The sequence below is a fragment of the Rhamphochromis sp. 'chilingali' genome, assembly GCF_963969265.1.
Source record: "Rhamphochromis sp. 'chilingali' genome assembly, chromosome: 14".
Lineage (NCBI taxonomy): Eukaryota > Metazoa > Chordata > Actinopteri > Cichliformes > Cichlidae > Rhamphochromis > Rhamphochromis sp. 'chilingali'.
In genome coordinates, this window is record NC_137941.1 from 15,037,531 (window position 1) to 15,050,453 (window position 12,923).

Sequence of the window (12,923 nt, forward strand, 5' to 3'; positions counted from 1 at the left end):
TATGAATAACCTCCCAGGATTGTGTGCTTTTGCAGTTATTTCTTATTAGAAATTTGAAGAAGGCAAGACAAGAACAGAATATGAACCCTATAAACCCAGCTCAGCTGTATATTTAAGATTTCCAGCTCTGGGTTTCTGTGGAGGCTGACTCCGAGAGGTGTTGATTCAGTTGTTGCAATTTCTCAAGCTGTTGTTTTTGGTGGTTTTTCATTAAACTCCTCTCTTCTAAAGAATCTAGGCAATATTTGCCCCCCACTGTTGAAGACTATAAAATATAGCCGCAGTAAAGTCAACATCATAAGCTTCACAAATGCAGCATTTATTGCCACTCTACTGGATTGTGCCATATTTGATAGCAGTTGTTTTAATTTCATGTAACCCATGTGTAGGTCTTCCACCTATAAGAGTATAAAATCTAATTACTGCTTACTCATTTATTTTTCCTCAGCACGATTAGTAAAATAAGTGCTTGCTTGAATTCTTCAGATCCAGCATGAGGACAGCAAATGTGGCCTGAGACAGTTTCCACCTTGACAAACATTCATCAGACGAGTAAGGCCGTGTCAGACAAGATGCATAGATCAGAAAGGGTAAAACAGATGGAGTAACTGGGGTGAAGGGCATTTTAAATTAAGTTGATTCTATTTAACTGCGAGCGGAGCACAGGTGGGCAATCAGACAGCAGCGTATTGTCCGATAGCTTCATCCTCTCTGAACTGAGAAAGCAAGTCATTTTTAAGGCTCCAGGGGAGGTAGAATCCAGGTGAAGCAGGGGATGAGCATAACAGATGTTTTGGCAGAAGGAGGAAGGATGTAAAAAGCTGCATGGATCAAAATCTGACCCAGACAGGGCTCTCTTGGGAAGGCGGGAAGGCTTTTTTTTTTTTCTTGGACTCTAGAGCATTTTTAAGGCATCCTTTTGGGTAAAATAATTCATATTTAGATGTTAAATCTAAATCTAATTTAAAAAATCAAAAGAGGGAAAAGCAGCTATTTCTTTGTTCCCTGTAACTGTACAACTCTTCATAGATATAGATAAAGCTTAAAAATATATATTCATCGGGATCAGTACCCTCTGTTGTATTTTAACATCATGTCATTATCACAGTATGAATCAAAGAGCTCTTTCTCCTGCTGTAATTTTAGCTTCTGAGATCTCAGTTACTTTGGCAGAGGGCGTGGTGGAGGATATGACAGAAAAGCAGATCTTAAGAAGAAAACTTTAATTACAGAATGAATTTATTCAAATGAACATGATACACAGCATTACGGACTTTCACCGCTGCCGACAAAGACACGCAAACAACTGTCACCAGAAAATAGAGAGCTGCATGTTGCATGCAGAGGCATACAACATTCATGTATTTTGCCCTTGCATTTTCGATGCAAGGAGGTATTTCTAAGCAGCAAATACAAAGACTTTGCCACTATTTTGACAAAGGATGCTGCTTTACAAACAGGGAAACTATACTGAAATGACAACAGTGCGTGATTAAATAGCCTACAGTACTTAATACAACAATAGGCTTAAAACGCACTATACCTCTAGAAGATGAATGAGTCTTTCTTGGCTTTAAAGGCCAGCAGAAATAAGGTAGACCCACCCCGTGAGTATCAGCCACCAGCAGAGTTCAGTTACCTCTTGCAAGGTGACCGCTCCTCTGAGTTCTTGTTTCTTTTTCTAAGTACCATTATGAAAACGGGGCCCGGTTTTGGCGGCTGATCATCACACTGTCTCCGATCTGTGGCCATCTGATCAGAGTGTGATCACTGTATATGTCTTTATCAGTCAGTAGGCTCCAACAATAACTGCTTCCGCTTCTTTTGACGGTCTTCTGTCCGTTACCAAAAAGTTAATCATCCCCTCTGACTTTATGAGGAGGTTGCAGCCTAAGAAAAATATGCCAAACACCACCGTGAGGGATAAAACGCACATGACAGCTATCTGGACCACCCTCATGATGAAGAGGCTCCTCTCATCCGGAGCGGCTGCCACAAAGCCATTATCAGTCACCACGGATGAAAAGTTGCAGCAAAAAACCTCCTCTGTCTTGTTGAATAGGCCGCTCTCTGTTTGGTTGAAGCCGGTGTTATTCATGTCTACTTTCGCAAAACCAAACTTTCAGTGCGACAGATGCGGAAGGCGGAGAGAGAAAGACGCGCTGGGCACGATCCGGCAGAAATTGTCATCAAGTGAAAAGTGAAGATGAGGAGGCGGCGAGTTGAACAAGTTCCCTCAGATCAGACAGCGCTCTTCTTGAGTTTAACAAGCTGCTTTGGCATCGCATTACTGGGGATTTCATGTGGTGTGCTGCCAGTTTCAGAGCGGAATGAAGCCACCAGCCCCGCCGTTAAATAGCCAGACTGTCGCTGTTTTCCAGTGGCAGGAAGGCACAGCAAGAGCGCCACCATACGACCGGACCGCATGCGTGCTACTAATGTGCATGTATGTAGGACATTACGTACTGTCTGTTACGTATGTTTGGGTGTTTGCGGCCATCTGTGTGTTGGTGTGTGTATGCATGCATGGTTTACTGAGTTGGTGGTTCATTCAAAACCTTGACAGGTCTTTGCTGACCCCGTGTAAGAGAGAGGCCAGAGCAGCTTGCATCGTGTTCCTGCAGCCATACTGAAGACCAGAACTGTTCAATATACGAATGCAAAGTGAGCTTCATAAGCTTTACAAATGCGTGTTGCAGCTGAAACGGCACGTCTCAGTTTTTCTACATGAAGTAAATGATGTAGTAAATGTAGTAAGATGTAGTTAATACATGCGTAAAATTACAGAAAAAGTCCTGATGAATTTGTCTGTGAATTGAAAAGCAAACAAAAAACGAAAGAGAGAGAGAAATTTCTGTAGTTTTAATTGTTATTGTTGATCTGTTACTTAATTCCTTTTTATGAATGGCAACGATGATTATCAGATTACCCGGAAAAGCTGAAACCTATGAATATAAGTTAAAAGTCCAAAATATATTCCCTCCTACACATGATCTAAAGCCGCCCAGACTGGATGCTTAGCTGGCTGATTTAAGCTCCCCGTGATAATAATAAGAACACAAGTGTTACAGATGTTTGTAACAATGGCTTTGTTCATGACAGTGAACCAACATGCACAATATGAGGACCCTGAAATGGCTTGGAGGCAAATTTAATAATATGAATCAGTGTTTTTTCCACTGCCACATGCAAAAGGCCTGCTTATAGCACAGTGTTTTCCTATCTTGCCTTTAGGAGGTTTATGCCTCACACCTCACAGCTTTGGCCTGTCATAAACAATAAAAGGAATCCTTTCTGAATTTTTTTGAAATAAAGTTTTGAGTTCAAAACTCAGGTTATTTCCACTGAGTTTTACTTTACATTTCCCTCACAATTACCCAGCCAGTAGAGCTCACTCTAAAACTTGAAAAAAAACTTTATACTATACATCAGCTGTCGTAGAAAAACATACTCCCCAAAGCCATCTAGTTACTCAAAGTCTTAAAACTACTACTACTAATAATAATGATAATAGAAGTATTATTTTCAATTTTTTTTATTACTTTCTAACTCAAGGAGGGCGTGTAGTGACATCTAGTGGATAATTTGGGTCTGATCTGAAGCCAGTGTTCATCTGCATACACTGCAGATATGAACGGAAGTCAGATTTATTTCACAGAAAACAGATTGCAGTATTTATTGCAGCTTCTTTATTGTCGCTGAGGTAAATGAAATAGCAATAAAGGAGAGTTTGGAGTCTGTGGCTGCACATTGTTGACAGTACATCAGAGTTATTATGATTCCCTGAATGTTTATTAAATGCTTCGGTTAGATTTTATCTGGCTAATTGCCCAGGGGCAAAACCGAGTTTCTTATCAATAACAGTAGATGGCAGCATTGTTCAACACGATCCACCAAAAGTCTGCTTCAAAATAGCTGTGATGCACACAAGTGTCTGTGTCGTTTGGAAATTTTCAGTGAATTGACCTTTAGACCCTGACCGGGTGTAATCTGCCTTAGAGTGCATTTTAACCAGCTTTCTCCTTGTCCCTACTGGAAACATAAACAGGAAAACGCTCTAACAGTTGCTTATAAGCTTTATAAAGGCGAAACTACAAAACCACACGAGGAATCAGGCTTAGTTCAGAATATTAGGACAAAGTTAAAACCGAGAATGTCAATAAAAGATCATTTCACAAAGAGCATAGGTATTTGGGCGTTTCTTTTGATTGCTTTTATAGCTGTATTTCTTGCTGCAGGTAACCTATGCTAAATGAAAAGTATGGGAAATAACTGTCATCAAGTTGACCTCCTAATATATGTCTGAGAAGATTCCGTGAAAACGAATTTAAAACAAAATAAAAATTCAAGTATCTAAAATCAAATTAAGCGTATTTCGATAAATGTATGTTAATATATGATTTAAAAAAACAAACACTATATTTGGTGGCATGCACGCGCCTACATTTACCAGAAGCCCGTGAAGCCCTACTTCAAAGGGATTTCGTGAGCGACGTCGCTGTGAGCCAATCAGAGAGGAGACTCGGTATATATGCAGGTCGGTCTGAGCTGAGGTTAGATTGTGCTGACTATTATCTCAGCCTGTCCTCTTAGCGTTACAATATTCACTCGGAAAACAGGTGCGCGGAGAGAGGCGTCTGTTGCAGTGACCGCATATCCATTTAAACGCAAAAGGGGAAAAATAATGGAGACTCTTCATATCCACCGGTTTAGTGCGGCTCAGCCGGAGACTTATCACATTAAGGAGTCCACACAGGTACCATGAGAAGGTTTACTGGACGGACTGGATTTTGGACTACTCTGCGCTGAGATGGACTGCAACTTAGGTGTCTTTTTACGAGATGTTATGCGCTCGCGCGGTAAATTTGGCCCCGTTTTTTTAAACCAGTAATTAGCATTAGATTTGGGTATGTCGTCCACGTTCAACACGTTGCCCGGGAGCGAGTCAGGAACAGGTCAATGGTTCACTCCATCCATAATTTAGGTAAGCAAAGAGTGTCCCCGTTTTCTGTTGCGTGCACACCTTGCATAGCAAGACTAAAATTTGGCTCCTATGGTTACACATCACACCATTAAACCGTGATCTTAATGTGGTCGAGAGCTTGGTTATAGTTTAGATTTAATCTATATTACCATAAAATGAGTGGTTTTGGTTGGCTGCTCTTACAGTATTTGTCGTCTTGTTCATGTGACATCTAACAATTAATAAACCAGTCTTTGAAGCCAAGGCCTAATGTACCTGAACATGAATGAAAGATTGACAGATTGAGGGTAATCAACACTTTTAAGACCACCACAGTGAGCTATATAGATGGAGTCTTTTCTTCCAGTAAGCCTATGATTTTCTGCTGCCACAATCTCTTGCATATGCATAGTGGGCAATCTAAGATCAGTGTATGTATTGTTATTTTTCAGTGCCACTGCCAGTGTGACTTCCAGTTTGTACCAATATGTTTAACCCAATTATTAATTGTTTGTATGCCAGTTTTTTTTTCTTTTACCATACATAACAAATACAGTTTTCATTTAACACTTAAGAAAGTACTGCAGCTTTACATGATGCTTGTGACCTTTTAGATGCAGGTGCGTGATGGGAAAATATCAAAGTCAATTATTAGCTGGCCTGGTCTCTCTTACTCCTAAGAAAGCACCCAAACCTCAGTGGGTGCTTTGATGGTCAGCAGGGTTTGTACTGTAAATGTGGAGGAGAAAAAGATTCATGCAAAAATGTTATGTTTTTTTAATTTATTAAATTTTTAGTCTCCTGTTACTGTCACAGCTCCATTGTCAGATGCTGATGTGAGCCGTGTCAAATTATATTACTGTGAAACGCAGTTTGGCAGCTTAAGTATACAGCCTTTCATTTGCATACAGTAGAAGCACTCCTGTTGAATGGGCGAGGAATACATAATTTAACTTGTAGCACTGCACCAGACATTTCACAACAAAGAGTGTTGCTAACAACACAATTAAGTGTCACTTGAGAAGCAGTTAATAATGGCCAGTGGTTTACACTCCTATTGAAAAGATTGAAAGAAAAAAAAAATTGCTTCAAGTCGAGAATGTAGACATGTATTTTTAGAGCTGTGCACAGCAGACAGGAAATATTCATCTCTCCAGATGGTGGGACTAATTGAGTCAGACTTCTTCAGACCAGCAAACTCTTGGTGGTGTGGCTGGTGCAGTCATAGTCACCCAAATATGTTTGTAACACACATGCAGCAAAGCAGATGGTTAGAGATGCAAACAGACATCATAAAGGCAGAATCATCATTGATCTGTCTACAGTGTGAGTGGAGGTGATATGCTAGATGCAGACTTGTGTTTCGCTTTTAATGATTGTAATGAACAAAACTGTGACATTAAGTGTAGACTGCATCCATCTACTTTATTGAGTAGTGTGCAGTTTCTGTCTGAGTGACTGAAATCATCCACTGCACTGTGATTTCAGTCTTGATGCAGCTGGGTAGAGGCTGCCTTGTTTTTGAATGAGATAAGAGTTAGCCTAAGGTAAGCGTGTCAGCCTCTGTGATGGACATTTAGACAGGGGGCACAGAGTTGGACTGAGAGATGCGTGTGTGTGTGTGTGTGTGTGTGTGTGTGTGTGTGTGTGTGTGTGTGTGTGTGTGTGTGTGTGTGTGTGTGTGTGTGTGTGTGTGTGTGTAGTGCAAAGTCTTTACCATGCTGCATGCGAAAGATAAGGAAATCTGTCCTTACTCCTCTGCAGGCGTTTTTCAGCTAGTTATGAAAGTAACTACTCAGGTAAGTTATATCTAAATGCATTGGCAATTAAATGCATAGTTATTTATGGAAACTATGTTTAATGTATTTTACATTTTGAGAATATCAAGAGGCTCGTGTGGCTTTAATACATGGGATGTACCACATCATCCTAGGCTGGAAACAATCTGTAGACCATCCAATCTTTTTGATCTGTTTTACTACCCAGAGTAATGTAAAAGCACTGTGGTGTATTTTGTTACAGATGTTCAAAAAACTCCTGACCATTTCTGTGCTTGGTTTGTGTATTTGAATGTAAGCGTTATTCATGACTGTAATATCATCCAGATTGTACTTTCGTAAGTCTTTCAGTTAACAAAAACCTATAATTTCAGTCAAGTATCCTTTTAGACAGAAAATTATGTTGTCTTTCATCAGAAATATTGTGAGGCGCACTTTCCATGCCAATGAGATATTTAACCTCTGCAAATTGCCTCTGGTATTTAAGCATCCCAGATGGTCTTAGCAGCACTACTGATGAAGTGGGTGAAGACTGTACAAGGGAAATGAGCATTCACTCATCCTCTCAAATGGAAGAATGCGAAGGGACTGTGGTCAGTCCAATGTGGGAGACTGGATTTGACCTTCATTCCTCAGTTTTTAATTTTTATTTATTTATTATTCTTGTAAAAGCAATAAAGAATGGAAATAGAAAATGAGAACCGTGTATGAAGAAAATATACTATGTGTAGTGCTATTTGTCTCATATGTTGCTCATCATTATTAGTTATAATTAGAAAATGTTTGCAGTAAAGTTAAACACCTGTAGAGAAGCAAAGATTGCTTGAGAATTGACCGTGATTTATAGAAGCACAGAGTTTGAGTAATAAGCTATTTGGCTATTATTTTACTCACCTTTTTTACTCTCTATGTGTTTATACACGTTTCTGCATTTAATCATTAGTTATTATTAATCTAGGCTCTCTTCCACCATATGTCTTTGCCCTGTCTTCCTCTCCTCACCCCCAACAGGTCGCCCCTGTCTGGTTGTCTGGTTCTGCCAGAGGTTTCTTCCTGTTAAAAGGGAGTTTTTCCTTCCCACTGTCGCAAAAGTGCTTGCTCACAGGGCGCTGTCTGATTGTTGGGTTTTCTGTTTTCTCTCTATTATTATAGGGTCTTTTCCCTGACAATATTAAGCTTCTTTCGGCAACTGTTGTTGTGATTTGGCGCTATATAATTTAAAGTGAATTAGACTCAGCTGAACCTAGAGTCATGATAAAAGGAAAGTATGCCCTAAGGTTTTACACTCTATGGTTTTACATAGCATGTAAATGTTACCAGGTCATAAAGTTAAGTAAATACGACATCAGATGACCTATAAAACATGACAAATTGCAGTACGCTGTGTTATTATTTATTTAACAGAAAATGAACTGAAGTGCAGATCGGTGTGTGAAAAGCTACATACCCACATGATTTAGTGGCTTATAGAACAACTTTTAGCAACAATAACTGTATTATTTGTTCACTTTCTCACATCACTGTGGAGGATTTCTGTCCCACTGTTTTTTCCAATGTTGCTTCAATTCATTTAGTTTTGCAGATATTTGTTCATGCACAGTTTTCTTAAGGTACAGCCTGTTTTCTTTTTCAGTCATTCTGTAGATTTGCTGCTGTGCTTGTGATGATTTTCCCGTTGCATGACCAAATTTTGGCTGAGCTTTAGCTGTCGGACAGATGGCCTCACATTTGACTCTAGAATGTTTTGGCACACAGAGGAGTTTGTGGTTGACTCGATGACTGCAAAGTGCCCAGATCCTCTGACTGCAAAACAAACCCAAATCATCACCAATTTATCACCGTACTTGACAGCTGGCATGACATGTTTGTGCTGATTTGCTCTGTTTAGTTTTCACCAAACGTGGTTATGTGCAACCATCTCCACTTTGGTCTCATCTGTCCAAAGGAAATTGTTCCAGATTTTGCAAAGCTAGGCTGTGCTGACATGTTTTTGTTTTTTTGAGAGAAAAAGCCATTCATTCTTGTTCAGTCTTTTTCTAAACATATTGTCTTAAACTTAAACATTTAACTGAGTCTGAGATGTAGCTCATGGGTTTCCTGCATAACATGTGGACAGTGGAAAAAATAGTGATAAAAAACGTGGAGTGTTCACTCACAGCCACACACTTACATGCTGTTAGCATGAAAGCTCTTCACTGTAAGCGAAGACCCAAAGTTCACCAAAACAAAGCGTAGGGGACCACTACGAAAATGTTCCTATCAAAAAACCTGATCAGACACTGAAGTCACAGTCATGTAGCTGAACAAGAAAAAATAATCCAACAAAGGAATTTGTTGCATTGAAGAAGAGTATATTTTTGTCTGTATATGCTGTCAGTTATACTTCACCGGAAGAAAATATGATTTGCAAAAATCAGTACAGGGAGGTCATGCTTAGAAAAAATGAAAAATTAAGTGTGATATACAGTTGAATACAAAACAGGCTACTGTCAAGCAAGATCATTTTTCATGGGGTGTAGCCTGGTGGTCCTCTCAGCTGTTGCACTGTGTCACATGCAAGTGCATCCTTACTGCTCCACAGAAACTAACAGCTGGTTTTGGCAGATCTCACCATATGTTTATTATGTCCTGACATGAAAACCATTGAACTGAAAGAGCAGTGTACTTTTACAGTGACTCCATATAGCAGAGTGGAGTCCCAACAATGCTGGGACAGGATCCCCTGGAACCCAGATGCTGGTGACGGTGGAGAAGAAGTAATGAAAAGTTAAATGAAGATCTTTTAGTTAGGTGGAGGCAGGGAGGAGGCAGGTCGCACGAATGAGACTCTGAAAGGCAGAATGATAGAAGAGCGCTGAGATCAGAAGGACATGAAAAAGTGGGTCACTAGCTTGTAGAAAGTGGGAAAATGAATGGGCTAAAGTGATGAGCTTCATAATGGTCCTCCTCCTAAAACAGTGAAGAAGCAGTGTCATTACTAGATTATAGCTGATCAATCAATATCTTAGAAAGATCATAGAAATTTTACTTAAGTTTAGCAGGTCATACTCATACTAATGTTTTTGCAGGTCTTTTAAGTAGCTACTGGAAACCTCTGACAGAGGATGCTAACAGAGCAATGGAACTGATAAAGTGAAGCCTGAGAAAGGTTAAAAGAGGTTAATATTGATCTACTTTAATGTAGTTCCTCCTTTGCATTTTATGTCATTTTATTGTAAGGATTGATATCAGTTGGATTCATAGCAGGAATACTTAAACTATTATGATGTCATTTCACATTAAATTTAGTATTCTGTCCTCTTTTTTTTTTTTTTTTTCTTCTCCCATCTCCTGAAGGATGATGCCCCGCGGTCAAACCTGCTTGGTTTCGTCCCTGTTACTTCACCCTGTCATTGGACTTCAGATGTTTCACTGGCAGCCTGAGTGCTCCTAAGTGCTCGCTATCAACTTGCCTGGCTGTCATCCTAGAGAGGTGATGCGACGGTTTGTCTACTGCAAGGTGGTGTTGACCACCTCTTTAGTGTGGGTGCTGGTGGATGTGTTCTTGCTGTTGTACTTCAGCGAGTGTAACAAATGTGATGATAGGAAGGACCGCTCGCTGCTCCCTGCTCTTCGAGGTAAGTTGATGTTGCAGAATTTCCCTGTTATTTTGTATCAAACATGCATGAGAATGTAAGCTGGAGACAATAATACCTTCTAAAATTTCACTTGAGTGTAAAATATTCATCATCTGTGACAAATCCTATTAAAACTGTTCACTGAGGGGAAAGCTTTGCCTGAAAGAGCAGAAAAACACATAAAACATATGAAACAGTTAATAGTTGATGGTAATGTAAGAAAAGGTAGGAATTCTGGTTTTATAACTACAAAAACATTAATACATTTATAGGAATTAGACATTTCTGATGTAGTGTCTTTTTTGCTCAATGGACTATGAAACAAAACTGATGAAATTGAGTTTTTTGTTGTTGTTGTTGTAAAACTGTGCTTTTCTGTATAAAGGTGTGCTGCTCAAATCACTTTAACACACTTCCCCTTGGAGAGTTAATTTCCTCACATGTCCTCAAGTAAGCAGGTTTCTAAGAAGCTTAGTAATCTGCTTTTAAGGTTAGAATGATGCTGAGCTCCAAGTTACTGTCTCATTACCATACAAAAGTCAGCAGTTACATTGGATGTTATTTTGCATTTAAGATCGCAGGATTTTCTGTGTATATGAACTATATCTTAGGATTGCTGTCAAACACTGGATTTTGCAATGTCTCTGCAGGTGTTTCAAGTTTTATCTTGTTTAGTGTACCCCTGTTTTATTTTGTTTTTTCAGCTGTCAAATGAAAATATAATTTTTAGTCTAGCACAAATTCACTGCTATATTTTGGGTTTAAAATAGTTCTTTGCTTGGATTCACATTAGTGAAAACAAGTCTTGCATGAAAAATTTGCTTTGTCAGTACTGCAAACCTGCTGAAAACACAATAAAGCACGTGTTAGTATGTTAAGTAGACAAAACAAGCTCTGAGGCTGAATAATGAAGCCCTTGGGGTTCCACGAATGACTGCTCGAGGCCGATTAAGTATTCCCTATAGAATATGATTTAAAAATGCTTAACTTCAGACAGAAAATTCATATCTCTTGCAGTTTAATATAAAAATAAGTTTTGTATATGTCTCCATAACAAATTTCTTCTTTCTAAAAAATATCTACAAGGCAGTTTTAGGTTATCAGGAGTATGGCTGCTTTGGTACACCAGTGCAACAGCTTGATAAACAAAATGTGTAATCAATGACACCAATCAAGTGGTAGCAACTCAGTGCATTTAGACATGGTCAAGATGACCCACTGAAGTGGATCATCAGAATGGGAGCAAAAAGGTGAACTAAGTGACTTTGAATTTGGTGGTGTTGTTGGTGGCAGATGGGGAGATTTCATAAACTTGGCTTTACAGAAAATGGTCCAAAAAAGAGAAAATCTCCAATGAGCTGCAGTTGTCTTTGTGAAAATACCTTGTTGATGTGAGAGGTCAGAGGAAAATGGCCACACTGGTTTAGGCTGGTAGAATCAGGGTGCGTTATTACATGTCAAACCATGAAGCAGAAGACCACACCGGGTGCCACTCTTGTCAAGTCAGCCTCAGTTGCCTGTTTTCCTATAATTCGCATGGTCTCACTTGATTGATCTCCATTCTGCATTGTTGCTGATCATATCTATTCCTTTATGTGCTCATCTTCAGATGGCATTTTCCAGCAGGACAATGCACCTTGTTACAAAGCTCGGATCATCTCAAGCTGTGAATGGTCTTCATTGTCACCAGATCTCAATACTATAGAGCAACGTTGGGATGTGGTGGAACTGAAAATTCTCTTCTTGGATGTGCAACAACTGTGTGATGTTGTCATATCAATATAGACCAAAATCTTCCTGGAATCTTTGTTACATCTATGCCAAGAATAATTAAGCCAGTTCTGTGTACTTACATTTCACAGATGGTACATTAATTCTAATTGGCTGGAATCTTTCTATGAACAAAGCCCCTTACCTGTCATGTACCACCAGAGAGAGTTACAGTTAAAGTACATATCAGAGACTTGTAGAAGCACTCTGTGTGATGTGTGTTCATGGTCTTCTGTGGTTATGTGTTCAAGAGGAGCTTCTCTGATCTTTAATGAAATGGCAGCTGTGCCAGGCAGGAAGCAGAGCAGAGCAGGAGAGGGAAGAAGAGGAGGTAATGTCTGGATGAAAAAGAATGGATTGAGCCTAAGGAGGAGACTCCAACTGTGTAACACTACACAGATCTTTTTCTACGTAAACGAGAATGAAAACAACAGGGGAACCTTAGGAGCCATGTGATGATGACTGCACAAAATCTGCACGCTCACGTGTGTGTTGGTCTCAGCTGTGGCTTCTTCTCTTACCTGGCATTGCCTAAATAGCATGTTGGCTACTGTTCTGATATTCCACTTTTACATCTTTCTCTCTTCCAGAACCTTTCTTTCTGATTTAGCTACCACAGCATTACAGAAGGTTGGAAATATTCTAGAAAACCAAGCAATTTAATTAGATTGCTAATTGCACTGGTCTGTTGAAGTGTTTCTTTAGGCCTCTAGGTTCTCTCTTTTGTTAAAATCCTGGGTTCAGACTGTTTCAACACTTATCCATGCGTACACTGACTCGGGCTCAGAACGTCAT

At 39.6% G+C, this 12,923-nt stretch overlaps 2 protein-coding genes across 6 annotated transcripts in view; one reads left to right on the forward strand and one right to left on the reverse strand.

The window, feature by feature from the left end:
* Window positions 1-1,241: 1,241 nt before the first annotated feature.
* On the reverse strand, window positions 1,242-2,373 carry rprma (reprimo, TP53 dependent G2 arrest mediator candidate a). Its single transcript, XM_080902844.1, has one exon. The coding sequence runs from the start codon at window positions 2,096-2,098 to the stop codon at window positions 1,790-1,792; it is 309 nt and encodes a 102-aa protein (XP_080758970.1). The 5' UTR covers window positions 2,099-2,373; the 3' UTR covers window positions 1,242-1,789.
* A 2,202-nt stretch (window positions 2,374-4,575) lies between these two features.
* The window catches only part of galnt13 (polypeptide N-acetylgalactosaminyltransferase 13), a 37,276-nt gene continuing 28,928 nt past the window's right edge, over window positions 4,576-12,923 (forward strand). For all 5 annotated transcript variants that reach the window (XM_080902673.1, XM_080902674.1, XM_080902670.1 and 2 more), the window contains exons 1-2: window positions 4,576-4,984; window positions 10,078-10,358. In XM_080902673.1, the coding sequence (XP_080758799.1) occupies window positions 10,217-10,358 (142 nt within the window). In that variant the 5' untranslated portion in view covers window positions 4,576-4,984; window positions 10,078-10,216. The remainder of the gene's footprint in view (window positions 4,985-10,077; window positions 10,359-12,923) is intronic.